Source organism: Oncorhynchus kisutch, linkage group LG1 (assembly GCF_002021735.2).
Source record: "Oncorhynchus kisutch isolate 150728-3 linkage group LG1, Okis_V2, whole genome shotgun sequence".
Lineage (NCBI taxonomy): Eukaryota > Metazoa > Chordata > Actinopteri > Salmoniformes > Salmonidae > Oncorhynchus > Oncorhynchus kisutch.
In genome coordinates this window covers 32,640,700-32,662,123 of record NC_034174.2, presented here as the reverse complement: position 1 = coordinate 32,662,123, position 21,424 = coordinate 32,640,700, and the positions used below count along the sequence as shown (strand labels likewise).

Below are 21,424 nucleotides of genomic sequence, written 5' to 3'. Positions count from 1 at the left end.
GACAGATTCTCCAGAACGACAATCATAATCACTATTAACCTTGCCACTAATCAGAAAACACAGAGCTGGTTCAAAATTACCTATATTGTAAATATGTATGAATACAAAAATGATGTATTTGATCTTCATTTAAGGTTAGGATTAGGTTTAGCATTGTGGTTAAGGTTAGGATTTAATTTTATGACTTTATGGCTGTGCCAGATAGTGACTGCTCAGCAGAGCTTCCTCCAGAACAAGATTCACGACAAAAAAACGCTAACCTGCATATCAGAATCATAATTACAACAATTTTTCCATCAGATGTGGTCTGTTCTGCAGCCAGAACTGACATGAGGGAGTGAGAGAGACAGAGCGCAGTGCCAGGGCAGCATGCACAGATTTTATTTGAGGAAAATAGAGTTCCATCCCTGTAGTGGCTGTTGAAGACATTTCTGTTCATAGAGAGGCAAAATTCCTCCATTATGCCAAATCCTAATGTGGAATAACCACTGGCAGTCTGGGACAGTGACTGACTGTACTAGAGTGGTGCACAGCTCATGAGTCATGATCTAAGGAGCGTCTGTTGGTTTTAATTTGTCTCTGGCACTTACTTCATCAAGAGATTTATTGGAAGGTCCATTCATTGTTGTCAAGGTATTAATCAGTGGCTTATTCAAAGATTGGGACAAAACCAACCTGAACAGCCTGGCCCTCAAGGACAGCATGCATGGCCTGCCTACTGTATCTACACTTCCACTCTGAGCCAGAGGGGGGTCTACTAAGCTAACACAGATGGTCATATTTTTTTAACATGGTCATACCATGGATCATTTAGCTGTTTGATTTAGAATTTTAGGACCCTTGTAGGTATATATATATATATATATTTGATGAAACATTGAATTTGGCCTTACTGCTACTAGCCTATAGAAACACAGTGAATGACACATTCATAGATGGTAAATCAGATCGGCAATACAATAAATCAAAAGGAAGTGTGAACTGACACAAGTGATGCATTTGTCACTATTTGCAATATATAGGGGTTCACAGCGAAGCTATTCTTAGATTTAAAAAAATTGTTGATATTGTAGATTCGTAGAAGCATAGATTGTTTACTTAAAAAAAAAAATTGGCACAGAAAAAAGAGGCCGTGAGTAACCTGGTAAAAAAAATATGGCACCGACTGGCCTGTAGGTGGAGCTGTTAGAAGGGTCAAAGATCATACCACCAAGGCATGCTAACCTCCCTTGTTATTGGTAATGGTGAAAGGTTAGCATGTCTTGGGGGTTTGATCTTTAACCCTCTAACTTTCTCACTCATCTTTATTCACAATTAATTTAGGATTATCCATAATCATGGTAGCATCCACATTAATGTAGAAGTGCTCAGAAACATATGCTATTATTATTTATAATAAAATGGCACTACATTATTTACCATTAATTTCTATTGGGCACAAAATGATCTGAAACACAATCAAAACGAACTGCAAATGCAACCAAGTTTGTAGTCACAACCTTGATGTAGTCATTGTGCAGTGGTGGAAAAAGTAACCAATTGTTATACTTGAGTAAAAGTAAAGATGTCACACCCTGATCTGTTTCACACCTGTCTTTGTGATTGTCACCACCCCCCTCCAGCTGTCGCCCATCTTCCCCATTATCCCCTGTGTATTTATACCTGTGTTCTCTGTTTGTTTGTTGCCAGTTCATTTGTTCATAGAACCTACCAGTGTTTGTTCCCCTGCTCCTGCCTGTTTCTTGCTCCTGTTTGCTAGTCCATCCCGGTTTGACCGTTCTGCCTGCCCTGACCCTGAGCCTGCCTGCCGTTTTTGTACCTTACCCCACCTAACTGGATTATTGACCCCTGCTTGCCCTGACGCTGAGACTGCCTGCCATTCTGAACCCTTTGCACCCTCTCTGGATTATTGACCCCCGCCTGCCTTTAACCTGTCGTTTGCCTGCCCTTGTTTAGAAATAAACGTTTGTTTCTTCAACACTGTCTGCATCTGGGTCATACCTAAAACGTGATAAAAGATACCTTAATAGAAAATTACTCATGTAGAAGTGAATGTCAGCCAGTAAAATAGTACTTGAGTAAAAGTCTAGAAGTAATTGATTCTAAATATACTTAAGTATGAAAAGTAAATGTAATTGCTGAAATATACTTAAGTATCAAAAGTAAAATTATAAATCATTTAAAATTCCTTATATCAAGCAAACCACACAGCACCATTTTCTTGTTTTTTAATTTACGGCTAGCCAGGGGTACACTCCAAAACTCAGAAATCTCTACAAAGGAAGTCTTTGTGTTTAGTGAGTTAACCAGATCAGAGGCAGCAGGGATGTCCGCTTGATAAGTGTGTGAATTTGACAATGTAATGAGTACTTTTATGTCAAGGAAAAAAATGTATGGAGTAAAAAGTACATTATTTTCTTTAGGAATGTAGTGAAGTAAAAGTAGTCAAAAATATAAATATTAAAGTAAACATACCGCAGAAAGGGTAGAAAAGGCATGATAGAGTGCTTGATTTGTTACCCAACTGATCTTGTGTCCTTTCTGTCATCCTGTGAACCCCATTCATTGCTGCTTGCAGCTATATTTCGCAATTATTTTCTAAATGAATCAACACATGACATGACATAGGCTTATAAACATTTTGCTCCCAAAAACCCTCTTGTGTGAAAGCAAAGAGAGCTGACACGGTGCACGAGAAAAATGAACTGGGACAATCCCTACGTTTTGTACAGAACAGGTCATGATGCCTATGCGGTGTTGTAGGACCTATGACCTGAAATTGAGAGCGGCTCCCTTCGCTGTAAAACGGTTAAAATTCAGACCTGCCAAACTCATTTTCCCCCTCACGTTCCCGCTCGCCCAAAGACACAGCGGGACTCCTTTCTGGAGGCGCAGCCGCGCCTATACCCAAATCCAGCGACCAAAGCAAAGGCGAGATAAAGTTTGATAGAACGGAGTAGTTTACAGCTTCGCCGAAATGACAGCCTACCGGTGAAACGTTTTTGGGGAGAAGAGGTGGAAACGGACTCCGGACGGGAGGGATAGAGCACGGGCGGGAGGGGAGGGACCCAGTGCGCTGATGGACTGAGAGACAGATAGTGTGCATTAGAAACTATCTCCTCACCCCTCTCCATATGACCGTCCCTCTCTGGCGGATGATGTAATTGTTTTCTATGAACCTTGCCTTTCTGAAAGCAGTTATATTTTCCATTTCCAAGTAGCAACTACAGCGCATAGACTCCACGCATCTCTCCTGTCTCCTGCGGGACGGGTGGCGAGGGAGGGTTGGGAGAGACGGGCGTTGAAGAGCTAGTGAGGGGTCTCAGCGGGATATTGCTGCATTTCGGTGATTCCCAACGGTAAGTGAACGCTTTTTTAAACTAACAGCCTGTCCAGACGCAAAGTTTTGATCCCTTTCTCTGTCTCGGAGAGATGCCAAAGAGTTACAACACCAAATGTCACGTTGCAAACTTCGATACAGTGTTTATTGAGAGCTGTAATTTGTCCGGAAAACTGACCTTTCCCTTTTGAGAAGCGCGTCGTAATTGTTTCCTGGGGTTCTATTCTGTGGAGCTGTCTGGTAATTATTTGCTGAACATATAGTCCTACATGATCATTAAATATTTTAGTTTTACCCTATTTAATTCGCATGTTTGTCAGTTATTTTGCTATACACTGTAGCCTTGTTCTTAGAATAGTGGTTCAGCATTATACATATCTTATGACCTGATTATAAACTAGGCCCATAGAGTCAAAAAGTTTACTCATTCAAGTAATTAGACCTATAAAGGCTAAATGTGTATGCAAAAAAAGCGCTAGAATGCACGAAGCAGCCCATCTGTAGAATTAGCACGTATTTTAATTTTCCACAGTTTCTTGTGCGCTTCTTCTTGTAAATGCCTTCCCTCACCAATCGCCTCTCACGCTCTCAATTTTACAGCCGCAGGGCAGTTGGTCGTTGCACAGGGATATTGAATTCTTTAGGAATGTTATTTGCCCGAAGGCACAGCAAAGCGTCTTCAATACTAAAAAATCCATGGAAGTAAAACTGTATTTGTGGAAAGGTTTGTAGCCGAAATTACGTGATCTATTAACTTTATAAGAAACAAGAGAGTTTTTTTGTAGACGTTTGTAAATGACGAAACCGACCTACGCAGCTTTAAAAGAAACCAGAGAAAATATTTTGTGGAGGTTGATAGTTTATTAGAGTCAGGTGGTACACACTAAAAACAAATGGTTCTATATAGTGCCAAATAAGGGTTATTTGACTCGTAACGATAGCGGATCCCTTTTGGGTGCTATACTAGAACCCTTTTTGGAGGTTATTTAAAGAACCATGCTCATATGGTTCTAAATTGAACCTTTAATGTGCTTTAAAGAACCCGTTCCTTAGGTTCTATATAGCACAAAAAAAGTTTCACTTTCGTTACAGCCCTTGTTAAATCCCCGTTTGGTGCTGTATAGAACCCACCCTTCTCTATTTCAAAATGTGCTAGAAATAACATTTTGAAGAACAATACAGGATTCATTTTTCGTATTTAGCCATGTTATATGGTCAAAATGGCATAGGTGTCTTTATTGTGTTAATTGTCAAGTTGAATCAGGTGTGCTAGCTCTGGAACTGCTGGGGGTTCCTGAGGAGAGGTTTGAGAACCACTGAGCTAGACAACAGTTGACACAAGGCCACACGTTAGTCTTTCACAAGGCACTGTCACTGGCCATTGTCATATTTAACATGGCATGGCATTACACAACAAATGAGAAAAACTGGAATGAAACTATGTTCTTAGTGTGTATCAAGCAGACATCTCCCCTCTCTCCCTCTTTGTCTCTTCCTTTCTCCCTCTCTGTCTGCTGGGCTACTTTGAACCAAGCAAATTGTTTTTCTCCATTTGCCAAAGCCAGAGCCAATTCGGCCATGTGAGCACAGCTCAGTGCAGGTCATTACCGTGTTTAAATGGATTACTGAAGAAGAGGATCCAGAATGCTGCAAACCAGCAACTGGCTATATGAAGCTATGTAATCCACCATATAATGGCACACATTTTACAATTTAGTTTCTTGTGCAAAACAGTCTGCTATGTAAAACAATATACATTAAATACTTAACAACAGGTAAAGTAGGCTAGACCTATTATAACAATATATATATGTATATATACATATATATATATATATACATATTATTATTATTTATTTTTTAAATATATATTTTTTTATCCTCCTTAAGGTGCAGTCATGTGGAAAAGAATTGTGATTTGCTGCGCGCTGCTTGCGCTCTGTTCAGCAGCACCGCCCGCTCACATCAACCGTCTGGCGCTGTTCCCTGACAAGAGCGCTTGGTGCGAGGCCAAGAACATCACACAGATAGTCGGGCACACCGGCTGCCAGCCTCGCTCTATCCAAAACAGGTCAGTGTGGCGCGCGTGCGCGCACACACACACACACACACACACACACACACACACACACACACACACACACACACACACACACACACACACACACACAAACTCAAGTCCATACAACACAGCACATATGCACAGGCATTTGTTTTCAAGAGGGTGAATGACTCCTTTTAATAACTGAAAGCACGAATGAAGTTTGACTTTGAATGGCCAAATTACCCCAATATCACCTCATTTGAATGTGCACCCAGGGCATCATAACTGTTTTAGGATTTCCACACATGGGGAACATTTGTTACCATGGCCCGTCTTTTTGTCCTTTTAAAAAATAATTTCATGCTATTCTACATAATTTACATGACAGAAGGCATGAGCTGAATCCTTTGTAATACCACACAAATTACCGAAATCAGTGGCTACTCTCACAAACTGAGATCAATCTGGTCTTTAATTCCAGCAAACAATAGCCCAGGCCAATGAAGCGTACCATATTGTACAGTATGAGGAGGCAAGATATTGTAGCGACCCGCACAGACAGCTGTGTGTTATGTGTTAGACTAGTAGGTGGTTGTGTTGTACTTACCAGTACCCAGTGTTCGCGGGGTCCAACATGCCAATCAACCTGCTATCTACCAACCACGGGAATGCCTGGAATGTTCTGATGCCGGGCATCCTGGCGGTTGGCGGAGTGGCGTTGAGGGGGGTTGGGCAGGGGGATGGAGCATTGGAAGTTAAGACCAGGTTTAGCCTTTGTTCTCTCTCTTACGTCTGGGCTTCACAAGAGAAGGTCACGATTGGCTTGTGGGTTACCTTTCATTTATTTGGCGTGTGCTACGGCCAAACAGTAGCCTGTGTAAAGTTGGTTTAATAAACCGTCAATTCGTAAACTCAACCCTCTGTCTGGACAATTGTTCCTTTATGATCTAGTCAGGTCATTACAATATATACAGTGCCTTTGGAAACTATTCAGTCCCCTTTACTCTTTTCACATTTTATTACGTTACAGCTTTCTTCTAAAATTGATTACATTGTTTATTTTCCTCGTCAATCTACACACAATACCCCATAATGACAAAGCAAAAAGAGGTTTTAGACATTTTTGCTAATTTATAAAAATAAAAATAAACTGAAATATCACATTTACATAAGTGTTCAGACCCTTTACTCAGTACTTTTGGCAGCGATTACAGCATAGAGTCTTCTTGGGTATGATGCTACAAGCATGGCACACCTGTATTTGGGGAGTTTCTCCCATTATTTTTTGCAGATCTCTCAAGCTTTGTCAGGTTGGATGGGTAGTGTTGCTGCACAGATATATTCAGGACTCTCCAGAGTTGTCGATCGGGTTCAAGTCTGGGCTCTGGCTGGGCCACTCAAGGACATTCAGAGACTTGTCCCGAAGCTACTCCTGTGCTGAGGGGCATTGTCCTGTTGGAAGGTGAACCTTCACTCCAGTCTGAGGTCCTGAGCGTTCTGGAGCAGGTTTTTATCAGGGATCTCTCTATACTTTACTCCGTTCATCTTTCCCTCGATCCTGACTAGTCTCCCAGTCCCTGCCGCTGAAAAACATCCCCACAGCATGATGTTGCCACCACCATGCTTCACCGTAGGGATGGTGCCAGGTTTCCTCCAGATGTGATGCTTGGCATTCAGGCCAAAAAGTTCAATCTTGGTTTCAACAGAACAGAGAATTTTGTTTCTCATGGTCTGAGAGTCTTTAGATGCCTTTGCTGCAGAGATGGTTGTCCTTCTGGAAGGTTCTCCCATTTCCACAGAGGAACTCTAGAGCTCTGTCTGAGTGACCATCGGGTTCTTGCTCACCTCCCTGACCAAGGCCCTTCTCCCCGAATTCTCAGTTTTGCCGGGCGGCCAGCTCTAGGACGAGTCTTGATGATTCCAAACTTCTTCCATTTAAGAATGATGGAGGCCTTTATGTTCTTAGGGACCTTCAATGCTGCAGAATGTTTTTAGTACTTCCCCAGATCTGTACCTCGACACAGTCCTGTCTCTGACCTCTACGGACAATTCCTTCGACCTCATGGCTTGGTTTTATCTCTGACATGCACTGTCAACTGTGGGACCTCATATAGACAGGTGTGTGCCTTTCCAAATCATGTCCAATCAATTGAATTTACAACAGGTGGACTCCAATTAAGTTGCAGAAACATTTCAATGATGATCAATGGAAACAGGATGCACCTGAGCTCCATTTTTTGTCTCATAGTGAAGGGTCTGAATACTTATGTAAATAAGGTATTTCTTTTTTACATTTTTAATAAATGTGCAAACGTGAAAAAACAAACAATTTTAGAGTAAGGCTGTAACGTAACAAAATGTGGAAAATGTCAAGGGGTCTGAATACTTTCTGAATGCACTGTACTACAGTGACCAAAAGTATGTGGACACCTGCTCGTTGAACATCTCATTCCAAAATCATGGGCATTAATATGGAGTTGGTCGCCACACTTTGCTGCTATAACAGCCTCCGCTCTTTTGGGAAGGCTTTCCTCTAGATGTTATAACATTGCTGTGGGGACTTGCTTTCATTCAGCCACAAGAGCATTAGTAAGGTCAGGCACTGGTGTTGGCCAATTAGACCTGGCTCTTAGTCGGCATTCCAATTTATCCCAAAGGTTTCGATGTGGTTGAGGTCAGGGCTCTGTGCAGACCAGTCAAGTTCTTCCACACCGATCTCGACAAATAATTTCTGTATAGACCTTGCTTTGTGCATCGGGGCATTGTCATACTGAAACAGCAAAGGGTCTTCCCCAAACTGTTGCCACTAAAGTTGGAAGCACAGAATTGTCGAGAATGTCATTGTATGCTGTAGCAGTTGCCGAACCCAGATTCTACCATCGGACTGCCAGATGGTGAAGCGTGATTCATCACTCCAGAGAATCCATTTCCACTGCTCCAGAGTCCACTCCGGCTGATGCTTGGCATTGTGCATGGTGATCTTATGCTTGGGTGCGGCTGCTTGACCATGGAAACCCATTTCATGAAGCTCCTGACGAACAGTTATTGTGCTGATGTAGTGCGTGTTGCAACTAAGGACAAACGATGCGTACGCGCTTCAACACTCGGCGGTCCCATTCTGTGAGCTTGTGTGGCCAAACACTTCGTGGCTGAGCCGCTGTTGCTCCTAGACATTTCCACTTCACAATACTGCCTTTAACGTTGCCCAGAGCAGCTCTAGCAGGGCAGAAATTGGACGAACTGACTTGTTGGAAAGCTGGCATCCTATGACGGTACCACATTGAAAGTCACTGAGCTCTTCAGTAAGGCCATTCTACTGCCAATGTTTGTCTGTGGAGATTGCATGACTGTGTGCTCGATTTTATACACCTGTCAGCAACAGGAGTGGCTGAAATAGCCGAATCCACTAGTTTGAAGGGGCATCCATATACTTTTGTATATACAGTACCAGTTCAACATTTGGATACACCTATTCATTCCAGGGTTTTTCTTTATTTTTAGTATTTTCTACATTGTATAATAATAGTGAAGACATCAAAACACATATAGAATCATGTAGTAACCAAAAAAGTATTAAACAAATCAAAATATATTATATATTTGAGATTCTTCAAAGTAGCCACCCTTTGCCTTGATGACAGCTTTGCACACTCATGGCATTCTCTCAACCAGCTTACCCTGGAATGCTTTTCCAACAGTCTTGAAGTGTTAAACAAATCAAAATGTATTTTATATTTGAGATTCTTCAAATTAGCCACCCTTTGCCTTGATGACAGCACATAATCTTGCACACTCTTGGCATTCTCTCAATCAGCTTCATGAGGTAGTCACCTGGAATGCATTTCAGTTAACAGGTGTGCCTTGTTAAAAGTTAATTTGTGGAATTTCTTTCCTTCTTAATGTGTTTGAGCCAATCAGTTGTGTTGTGACTAGGTAGGGGTAGTACACAGAAGACAAAGAACAGCTCAAATAAGCAAAGAGAAACCACAGTCCATTATTACTTTAAAAGATGAAGATCAGTCAATACGGAACATTTCAATAACTTTGAAAGTTTCTTAAAGTGCAGTCGCAAAAGACATCAAGTGCTATGATGAAACTGTCTCTCATGAAGACCGCCACAGGGAAGGAAGGCACAGAGTTACCAGTGGTGCAGAGGATAAGATCACGAGAGTTACCAGAGTCAGAAATTGGCAATTAACTACACCTCAGATTGCAGCCCAAATAAATGCTTTACAGAGTTCAAGTAACAGACACATTTCAACATCAACTGTTCAGAGGAGAATGCGTGAATCAGGCCTTCATGGTTGAATTGCTGCAAAGAAACCACTACTAAAGGACATCAATAATAAGAAGAGACTTGCTTGGGCCAAGAAACATGAGCAATGATGAGTCCAAATTTGAGATTTTTGGTTCTAACCGCCATATTTTTGTGAGATGTAGAGTAGGTGAACGTTTCCCACCGTAGAGTAGGTGAATGGTTCCCACCATGAAGCATGGAGTAAGAGGTGTGATGGTGTGGGTGTGTTTTTCTGGTGACACTGTCAGTGATTTATTTAGAATTCAAGGCACACTTAACCAGCATGGCTACCACTATCATTTGTTTTTCAACAGGACAATGACCCAACACACCTCCAGGCTGTGTAAGGGCTATTTGAGCAAGAAGGAGAGTGATGGAGTGCAGCATCAGATGACCTGGTCTCCACAACCACCCGAACTCAACCCAATTGAGATGGTTTGGGATGAGTTGGACCACAGAGTGAAGGAAAAGCAACCAAAAAGTGCTCAGCATATGTTGGAACTCCTTCAAGACTGTTGGAAAAACATTCCAGGTGAAGCTGAATGCCAAGTGTGTGCAAAGCTATCATCAAGGCAAAGGGTGGTTAATTTGAAGAATATATTTTTGATTTGTTTGTTTGACACTTTTTTGATTACTACATGATTCCACGTGTTATTCATAGTTTTGATGTCTTCACTATTATTCTACAATGTAGAAAATACTACAAAGAAAGACAAACCCTTGAGTGAGTAACTTTTGACTGGTACTGTATTTATCACAGGCTATAGGCTACTAAATAAAATTCCCTGTGGCACATGGACTCACTAATGATGAAGATAAAGCCATAGGCTACTTGTCACGCCCTGACCATAGAGAGCCCTCGGGGTTCTCTATGGTGTTTTAGGTCAGGGCGTGACTAGGGGGTGTTCTAGTCTTTCATTTCTATGTTGGTGTGAGTATGGTTCCCAATTGGAGACAGCTGATGATCGTTGCCTCTAATTGGGGATCATACTTAGTGTGGTCCTTTTCCCACCTGTGTGGTGGGATATTGTTTGTGTTTAGTGCTATGTGTGCGATGAACTGCACGCTAATTTATTTATTTGTTGTTTGAAGTTTCACCTCAATAAATATGTGGAACTCTACGCACGTCCACTCATTATAACGAACGACACTACTACTCACGGTGATGGCCGATACGCTCATCTTGGCAATAGCCTATCTCAAGATGAGCTACTTTGAAAAACAGTAGACCTACTGCTGTTCCCCAAACATTGGGAGTTGTATAGAAAAAATATATTATATTGATTCTACAGACATTTTTCAGCAGTCGGCCTTTGCTTTCCAAACGTTATGTTTTTTCACGTGATTGTATTTAGAAATGTACAATAGGCAACCAACCATAGAAATATAATCCATAGATGGCATTTCCCATTCAAGTCAGTACTGGCTGCCATTGCCTGTGTACACACAAGTTTAATAGTCAAATTGCAAGGGTAATAGGTTCCAAAACCCTTCTATGGATTATATGTCTATGGCCACAATGCAACAAGTTGTATATTTGGTGGCCAAATTGTGGCCTTCCTGACTGTAGTTAACTGGTAACTGCCAAAATAAAGGAAACACTTGAGTAAATGAGGGATACAAATAATATGGTCATGGTGTGGGGTGCATTTTCCTGGCATGGTTTAGGTCCACTTGTAGAATATTTGCCAAGGCGCATTGAAGCTGTTCTGGCAACTCGTAGTGGCCGAACACCAAGTTGGTGTTTCCTTTATTTTGGCAGTTACCTGTATGCGCTTATGATAAAATGATATCCACAGTTATTTTTGAGAAACTATTAAGCCTCTGTGGCTAAATTAAGCTCTCTCTTGAATATTCATAGCGGGCTCCTGTGGTTGGATAAAGCAAATATTATAAAAACAATTATGTGTAAGCCACTGACTCACAATTGACCAGTCACATTTATTTACTATGAAGTTACCCAATCAAGGCAGAGCCCCCCAGTTACCCATGTGTGCCTCCTACCCCCTCTCATCCCCAATCTAATGATTAGCAGAGCAGCAGCAGGCTGTCTACACTCATTGAAAGCGGGCTCCTGAATCCTCCTGTGGTTGGCGGTTGCAGTAAAAAAAAATATATGGAGAGATGACTTGTATAATATATACTGTATATATTTCCTTTATTTTATTATTTTTACATAATGTTATTTTTTTTGCTGCCTCTTGGGCCCCCCACGGTCCTGGGCCCAAGCCCCTGCATTAATCTGGCCCTGTGTGTAATGGTCACCTCCAGAATAAAATCAGCCATAAAATATACAGATATCAAAGCTGAATGGTGACATCTTCCCTCTTTCTCTTTCCTCCCTCTCTCCCCTATCATTCCAGGGCATGTCTGGGGCAGTGCTTCAGCTACAGCGTCCCCAACACCTTCCCCCAGTCCACTGAGTCCCTGGTGCACTGTGACTCCTGCATGCCTGCACAGACTCAGTGGGAGGTGGTAAGTACACACGCAAACACATACATCTATGCGCACACACACACACACACCAGCTAATGTAACACTACTCTTTGAATAGAGACACTTCCACAAACCCCTAGTACACCTAACCACACAACCCCAGTAGCCTACAGAAACACACGACCACAACTATTGGTCCTGCATTTAATTCATTCAAGGTTTTTCTTGTCCTTTAATGGGCCTGCCTGTTTAGTAGCCAGGGATTCCAAGGTCCTGGAACAACAAAGGCCCTGTGTTGAGGTGTATGTAGTTTAAAGAGCAGCCAGACAGGTAGGATAGGAGTGGGCCTGGGACCACACAGGTGAGGTGACTTTATGCCTTGAGAAAAAACTTGATTGATGTACTGCATACAATATTGAAAAAGGAAGTGTGCCTTATCAGTCCAGCTGTTGATAAATTATTTATGACTATTATTATGACTATTTTGGATCCACAAAGGCATGCCTTTGATGCTAGATAAAAATTTTGTGGATTTTTATAGCTTGACTAAAAACAGTTCTCTGAGCATAAAAGTGTGCTAATTGTTTTCTCAAGATTGAATATTCTGCCGTTTCCAACCATGATGGTGCATTGTCAAATTATTTCAGATCCAGCCTCCTATTGTTGGTCTGGCAGCTGTGTCAAGCTTGACTGATTTACTGAAATCACAACATTACTCAGAGCGGGCTAAATTGTTTGAAGATGGATGCAGAGGCTTTGTCTTAAATCTCTCTGCCAGAGACTGACATGTGTGGAAGACTCTAGGAGAAAGTCCTGGCAGTGCTTTGTCTTTGTGTGTGTGTATGCATGTGTGCGTGTGTTTGTGCTGAGGGGGCGGGGCGAGGGGTGCATGTGGCATGTGTGTAATGCATTGTGCGTTGTGTGAATAGGTGACTTTGGACTGCCCGGGCAGTGATGATGCTCCTCGTGTGGATAAGCTGGTGGAGAGGATCCTCCACTGCAGCTGCCAGTCATGCAGTAAGGAGGGAGCCCAGGAGGGGGCACTGATGCAGCTATACCCATCAGAGAGTGCCCAAGACCCCCCTATCCTACCAGAGAGCCACCACAGTGGCACACACTCTCAGCACGCTCACACACACACAGAGCCACACACACACACATCTGATGGAGGGTAGGTCGCTCGATCACCACTGACACTTCCTCTCTCTCCATTCCTGATTCTTCTCCCAAACCTCTCCACAAGTTGTTTCTTCTACACACAGTTACAGCACTTGATGCATTTCCCTTCTCTTCCATCCAACCTCTGTTTCTACATTAAACAGCTTAAAAGCACTTTGAAAGTAAAACTTCACTTCACATGATAACTGCTTATAAAAGCACATGCAACCAAGCTCCCTCATGCTGTACTCTTCACGAGACAACCACAGTATAAGTGAACACATACAAAGACACGAGCTTATCTAAACTGTTTTTGTCATCTGACTTCTCACTTAGGAGGACAACAAATATAACAATCCTACACACATGCACATATGCGCCCAGGCATGCACTCTGACGCTATAGACTTTTGAAGCTGTAGTCTTATATCTGTAAATCTGTCTTGAAAAAATGTATTAAAAAAAAGAGCTACAAAGTTTCTTGCCTTAATTTCTGTTTATCACCAATTTGCATTAGTATCTGACCTAATGCTATATGTTCCAATGATTGCTTCTCCTATGAGAATAAAGCTATTTTTGTTCAATGTTATCAATGCAGTTCTATCTGTTAGGATTTACTTAATGCCTTTTTGTCTATTATTGTCATGATGTGGTGGGAATGTGATCTTGGACTAGTCAGCTACACTGGGGCAAAAAAGTATTTAGTCAGCCACCAATTGTGCAAGTTCTCCCACTTAAAAAGAAATTTTTATCATAGGTACACTTCAACTATGACAGACAAAATGAGAAGAAAAAGAATCCAGAAAATCACATTGTAGGATTTTTAATGAATTTATTTGCAAATTATGGTGGAAAATAAGTACTTGGTCACCTACAAACAAGCAAGATTTCTGGCTCTCACAGACCTGTAACTTCTTCTTTAAGAGGCTCCTGTCACGTTTTATCAAGGTGGGTGGAATCAGGCGCAGAGAGTAGGTTTCAGTGATTTTCTCCGGCGCACAAAAAACACGGTCAACCCAACACACAGGGTGAATAATCCAACACAGGATCAAAAATAGATCGGAGAATAAAACACAAGTACTACACCAAATGACATGAATACAAAAACAATCCCGCACAAAACAAGGGCGGGACAACCTACTACATATAAGGACGTTAAATTAAACTAAAATACACACAGGTGAAACTAATAAGACAAAACCAACAGACAAACGAAAAAGGGATCAGTAGTGGCTAGTAGGACGGTGACGACGACCGCCGAGCACCGCCCGAACAGGCAGGAGAGCCAACTTCGGCGGAAGTCGTGACAGCTCCTCTGTCCTCCACTCGTTACCTGTATTAATGGCACCTGTTTGAACTAGTTATCAGTATAAAAGACATCTGTCCACAACCTCAAACAGTCACACTCCAAACTCCACTATGGCCAAGACCAAAGAGCTGTCAAAGGACACCAGAAACAAAATTTGTAGAAGTGCACCAGGCTGGGAAGACTGAATCTGCAATAGGTAAGCAGCTTGGTTTGAAGAAATCAACTGTGGGAGCAATTATTAGGAAATGGAAGACATACAAGACCACTGATAATCTCCCTCGATCTGGGGCTCCACGCAAGATCTCACCCCGTGGGGTCAAAATGATCACAAGAACGGTGAGCAAAAATCCCAGAACCACACGGGGGGACCTAGTGAATGACCTGTAGAGAGCTGGGACCAAAGTAACAAAGCCTGCCATCAGTAACACACTACGCCGCCAGGGACTCAAATCCTGCAGTGCCAGACGTGTCCCCCTGCTTAAGCCAGTACATGTCCAGGCCCATCTGAAGTTTGCTAGAGAGCATTTGGATGATCCAGAAGAAGACTGGGAGAAAGTCATATGGTCAGATGAAACCAAAACCATTTTAGAACTTTTTGGTAAAAACTCAACTCGTCGTGTTTGGAGGACAAAAATGCTGAGTTGCATCCAAAGAACACCATACCTACTGTGAAGCATGGGGGTGGAAACATCATGCTTTGGGGATGTTTTTCTGCAAAGGGACCAGGACGACTAATCCGTGTAAAGGAAAGAATGAATGGGGCCATGTATCGTGAGATTTTGAGTGAAAACCTCCTTCCATCAGCAAGGGCATTGAAGATGAAACGTGGCTGGGTCTTTCATCATGACAATGATCCCAAACACACCGCCAGGGCAACGAAGGAGTGGCTTTGTAAGAAGCATTTCAAGGTCCTGGAGTGACCTAGCGAGTCTCCAGATCTCAACCCCATAGAAAATCTTTGGAGGGAGTTGAAAGTCTGTGTTGCCCAGCAACAGTCCCAAACATCACTGCTCTAGAGGAGATCTGCATGGAGGAATGGGCCAAAATACCAGAAACAGTGTGTTAAAACCTTGTGAAGACTTACAGAAAACGTTTCAAATCAAATCAAATCAAATCAAATTTATTTATATAGCCCTTCGTACATCAGCTGATATCTCAAAGTGCTGTACAGAAACCCAGCCTAAAACCCCAAACAGCAAGCAATGCAGGTGTAGAAGCACGGTGGCTAGGAAAAACTCCCTAGAAAGGCCAATACCTAGGAAGAAACCTAGAGAGGAACCAGGCTATGTGGGGTGGCCAGTCCTCTTCTGGCTGTGCCGGGTGGAGATTATAACAGAACATGGCCAAGATGTTCAAATGTTCATAAATGACCAGCATGGTCGAATAATAATAAGGCAGAACAGTTGAAACTGGAGCAGCAGCACAGTCAGGTGGAAGTTGAAACTGGAGCAGCAGCATGGCCAGGTGGACTGGGGACAGCAAGGAGTCATCATGTCAGGTAGTCCTGGGGCATGGTCCTAGGGCTCAGGTCAGTTGAAACTGGAACAGCAGCATGGCCAGGTGGACTGGGGACAGCAAGGAGTCATCATGTCAGGTAGTCCTGGGGCATGGTCCTAGGGCTCAGGTCCTCCGAGAGAGAGAAAGAAAGAGAGAAGGAGAGAATTAGAGAACGCACACTTAGATTCACACAGGACACCGAATAGGACAGGAGAAGTACTCCAGATATAACAAACTGACCCCAGCCCCCCGACACATAAACTACTGCAGCATAAATACTGGAGGCTGAGACAGGAGGGGTCAGGAGACACTGTGGCCCCATCCGAGGACACCCCCGGACAGGGCCAAACAGGAAGGATATAACCCCACCCACTTTGCCAAAGCACAGCCCCCACACCACTAGAGGGATATCTTCAACCACCAACTTACCATCCTGAGACAAGGCTGAGTATAGCCCACAAAGATCTCCGCCACGGCACAACCCAAGGGGGGGGGGCACCAACCCAGACAGGATGACCACAACAGTGAATCAACCCACTCAGGTGACGCACCCCCTCCAGGGACGGCATGAGAGAGCCCCAGCAAGCCAGTGACTCAGCCCCTGTAATAGGGTTAGAGGCAGAGAATCCCAGTGGAAAGAGGGGAACCGGCCAGGCAGAGACAGCAAGGGCGGTTCGTTGCTCCAGAGCCTTTCCGTTCACCTTCCCACTCCTGGGCCAGACTACACTCAATCATATGACCCACTGAAGAGATGAGTCTTCAGTAAAGACTTAAAGGTTGAGACCGAGTTTGCGTCTCTGACATGGGTAGGCAGACCGTTCCATAAAAATGGAGCTCTATAGGAGAAAGCCCTGCCTCCAGCTGTTTGCTTAGAAATTCTAGGGACAATTAGGAGGCCTGCGTCTTGTGACCGTAGCGTACGTGTAGGTATGTACGGCAGGACCAAATCAGAGAGATAGGTAGGAGCAAGCCCATGTAATGCTTTGTAGGTTAGCAGTAAAACCTTGAAATCAGCCCTTGCTTTGACAGGAAGCCAGTGTAGGGAGGCTAGCACTGGAGTAATATGATCAAATTTTTTGGTTCTAGTCAGGATTCTAGCAGCTGTATTTAGCACTAACTGAAGTTTATTTAGTGCTTTATCCGGGTAGCCGGAAAATAGAGCATTGCAGTAGTCTAACCTAGAAGTGACAAAAGCATGGATTAATTTTTCTGCATCATTTTTGGACAGAAAGTTTCTGATTTTTGCAATGTTACGTAGATGAAAAAAAGCTGTCCTCGAAATGGGCTTGATATGTTCTTCAAAAGAGAGATCAGGGTCCAGAGTAACGCCGAGGTCCTTCACAGTTTTATTTGAGACGACTGTACAACCATTAAGATTAATTGTCAGATTCAACAGAAGATCTCTTTGTTTCTTGGGACCTAGAACAAGCATCTCTGTTTTGTCCGAGTTTAATAGTAGAAAGTTTGCAGCCATCCACTTCCTTATGTCTGAAACACATGCTTCTAGCGAGGGCAATTTTGGGGCTTCACCATGTTTCATTGAAATGTACAGCTGTGTGTCATCCGCATAGCAGTGAAAGTTTACATTATGTTTTCGAATAACATCCCCAAGAGGTAAAATATATAGTGAAAACAATAGTGGTCCTAAAACGGAACCTTGAGGAACACCGAAATTTACAGTTGATTTGTCAGAGGACAAACCATTCACAGAGACAAACTGATATCTTTCCGACAGATAAGATCTAAACCAGGCCAGAACATGTCCGTGTAGACCAATTTGGGTTTCCAATCTCTCCAAAAGAATGTGGTGATCGATGGTATCAAAAGCAGCACTAAGGTCTAGGAGCACGAGGACAGATGCAGAGCCTCGGTCCGATGCCATTAAAATGTAATTTACCACCTTCACAAGTGCCGTCTCAGTGCTATGATGGGGTCTAAAACCAGACTGAAGCATTTCGTATACATTGTTTGTCTTCAGGAAGACAGTGAGTTGCTGCGCAACAGCCTTCTCTAAAATTTTTGAGAGGAATGGAAGATTCGATATAGGCCGATAGTTTTTTATATTTTCTGGGTCAAGGTTTGGCTTTTTCAAGAGAGGCTTTATTACTGCCACTTTTAGTGAGTTTGGTACACATCCAGTGGATAGAGAGCCGTTTATTATGTTCAACATAGGAGGGCCAAGCACAGGAAGCAGCTCTTTCAGTAGTTTAGTTGGAATAGGGTCCAGTATGCAGCTTGAAGGTTTAGAGGCCATGATTATTTTCATCATTGTGTCAAGAGATATAGTACTAAAACACTTGAGCGTCTCTCTTGATCCTAGGTCCTGGCAGAGTTGTGCAGACTCAGGACTGAGATTTGGAGGAATACGCAGGTTTAAAGAGGAGTCCGTAATTTGCTTTCTAATAATCATAATCTTTTCCTCAAAGAAGTTCATGAATTTATCACTGCTAAAGTGAAAGTCATCCTCTCTTGGGGAATGCTGCTTTTTAGTTAGCTTTGCGACAGTATTAAAAAGGAATTTCGGATTGTTCTTATTTTCCTCAATTAAGTTAGAAAAATAGGATGATCGAGCAGCAGTAAGGGCTCTACGGTACTGCACGGTACCGTCCTTCCAAGCTAGTCGGAAGACTTCCAGTTTGGTGTGGTGCCATTTCCGTTCCAATTTTCTGGAAGCTTGCTTCAGAGCTCGGGTATTTTCTGTGTACCAGGGAGCTAGTTTCTTATGAGACATTTTTTTTGTTTTTAGGGGTGCAACTGCATCTAGGGTATTGCGCAAGGTTAAATTGAGATCCTCAGTTAGGTGGTAAACTGATTTTTGTCCTCTGGCGTCCTTGGGTAGACAGAGGGAGTCTGGAAGGGCATCAAGGAATCTTTGTGTTGTCTGTGAATTTATAGCACGACTTTTGATGTTCCTTGGTTGGGGTCTAAGCAGATTATTTGTTGCAATTGCAAACGTAATAAAATGGTGGTCCGATAGTCCAGGATTATGAGGAAAAACATTAAGATCCACCACATTTATTCCATGGGACAAAACTAGGTCCAGCGTATGACTGTGACAGTGAGTGGGTCCAGAGACATGTTGGACAAAACCCACTGAGTCGATGATGGCTCCGAAAGCCTTTTGGAGTGGGTCTGTGGACTTTTCCATGTGAATATTAAAGTCACCAAAGATTAGAATATTATCTGCTATGACTACAAGGTCCGATAGGAATTCAGGGAACTCAGTGAGAAACTCTGTATATGGCCCAGGAGGCCTGTAAACAGTAGCTATAAAAAGTGATTGAGTAGGCTGCATAGATTTCATGACTAGAAGCTCAAAAGACGAAAATGTCATTTTTTTTTTTGTAAATTGAAATTTGCTATCGTAAATGTTAGCAACACCTCTGAGTTTGACCTCTGTCATTGCCAACAAAGGGTTTATAACAAAGTATTGAGATAAACTTTTGTTATTGACCAAATACTTATTTTCCACCATAAATTCATTAAAAATCCTACAATGTGATTTTCAGGATTTTTTTTCTTGTTTTGTCCGTCATAGTTGCAGTGTACCTATGATGAAAAATACAGGCCTCTCTTATCTTATTAAGTGGGAGAACCTGCACAATTGGTGGCTGACTAAATACCTTTTTGCCCCACTGTATATTGGACAAGTGATCTTGGACTAGTATGTTCACATTGATGTTGATGCTGCTCTCTGTTGGTGCAAAGAAGGTACTGCAGAGGGCATCTTGCTAGAGATGAAGCAGCATGCATGTGCTGTAAATGCAATCGTCCTGTGATCAGAAGAAAAGAGACAAATGCAGCATTTGGATACAGAAGTGTAAGGATATGAAAACATGTTGAGGCATTTTCCATCTCTTTGCATTGGCTACCTCTCAATCCACAGTCCTTCTCATCTCACCTACATCATTTACATCTAGCAATAATATAGGCAACTAACACCATCGTGTTCCTGATGTTTACTAAAGTACAGAGGCTTAGGCTGTGTGTGTTATGATCCTAACTGTAGACTTTAGATTTGTGTGTATTGGGGAGGTTTTCATCCTCACTCCTCTCTGCCTGCAGCAGTCACCATGGACACGGATCTTGTTCTAGAACAGAAACGGATTACTGATAAATAACATACAGAGCAAACACACAGAGGACTTTCCACCCATTCTAACCACCATTAAACAACAGGCATTAAAACTCCAACACAAACTCACACACACACACAACAATTAGGCATTATTGTACGTATCAATGATCTGTTTTCACAATTTCAAATGTAATGTAAATGAATGGAAATTCCCACTCATTTTCCTCCACCAGCTAATTGCTCAATTATCTGTGTTTCAGTTCATATGGACAATGTGTATTTTATACCTTTATCCTCCTGAGACCCAGCAATTTATTTTTTGTCCTTTCTAGTGGACATCAGTTCTTGGTCCATATCTTTGTATTAAGTTCTGTTGTCCCTTTTGAAAGGACAGTCTGAGCTTTTCAATGTTATCACATGTGTGGTGGTGTGATATTCGCAACTTTGTCTTCCTGGTTCTTAAAAAATGTCTGCCTTCAAAATTAGCACATTTTATGGAAATTTGAAAAGAAGTGTGAGTAATTATTAATGATAATTTTTGTGAGTTTGATATTGAAATTGTTTCTCGTAATTGAATATCTCATACATGGTTAAGTGAGTTTTCAGGCCTGTGTAATAATTTTTTAACATTAAATAATATCTAAATAAGAGCTTATCAAGAAATGTCCTCTTTAGTGGACACCCAGATGCTGCAACTATGTTTTTTACCTTCTATACCCATTGACTGTAATGTAAATTTGTTCATATTCATGTCCGAATAACCACTACAGAGGAAAATGTTGCACTTTCAATAAAAGATAAATAACACAATTTTTCTAAACAATGTCTTGGAAACATGTTTTTTTCCCCACCCCAAACACCTACTTTATGTGAATAATAATAATGAATGCTCAACTTTTTTTCCTGGGTCTCAGGATTATGATAGTTAACTATCATCTGATCATTTCATCACAAAGTGCTTTTGACCTGTAAATCCACTAAAATAGACATCTTTCTGATGAGATGTCATGGCAACCCAGAGTGAGGTGTTGTAGATTGAGTTTGGTAGTGACGGAGGGGGAGTTCTGAGAGAGAGAGAGAGAGAGAGAGAGAGAGAGAGAGAGAAGAGAGAGAGAGAGAGAGAGAAGAGAGAGAAGAGAGAGAGCGAGAGAGAGAGAGAAGAGAGAGAGAGAGAAGAGAGAGAGAGAGAGAGAGAGAGAACAGTTTCAGCTAGTCCATTAATCCAACTCTCTGCTCAATAGAGCTCAATACACAGGGAGTGAAGGG

At 42.2% G+C, this 21,424-nt stretch overlaps 1 protein-coding gene across 2 annotated transcripts; it reads left to right on the top strand.

Moving 5' to 3' along the window:
- The first annotated feature begins 2,866 nt into the window (after positions 1-2,866).
- Positions 2,867-13,753, top strand: nbl1 (NBL1, DAN family BMP antagonist). 2 transcript variants are annotated; one of them, XM_031819244.1, is made up of 4 exons: positions 2,867-3,359; positions 5,231-5,411; positions 12,045-12,156; positions 13,047-13,753. In XM_031819244.1, exons 2-4 carry the CDS (start codon positions 5,239-5,241, stop codon positions 13,290-13,292), a joined length of 531 nt encoding a protein of 176 aa, XP_031675104.1. In that variant the 5' UTR covers positions 2,867-3,359; positions 5,231-5,238; the 3' UTR covers positions 13,293-13,753. The 2 variants fall into 2 exon arrangements, with proteins under 2 accessions (XP_031675104.1, XP_031675118.1); XM_031819258.1 differs by lacking the exon at positions 2,867-3,359 and adding an exon at positions 3,451-3,580.
- Positions 13,754-21,424: the final 7,671 nt, after the last annotated feature.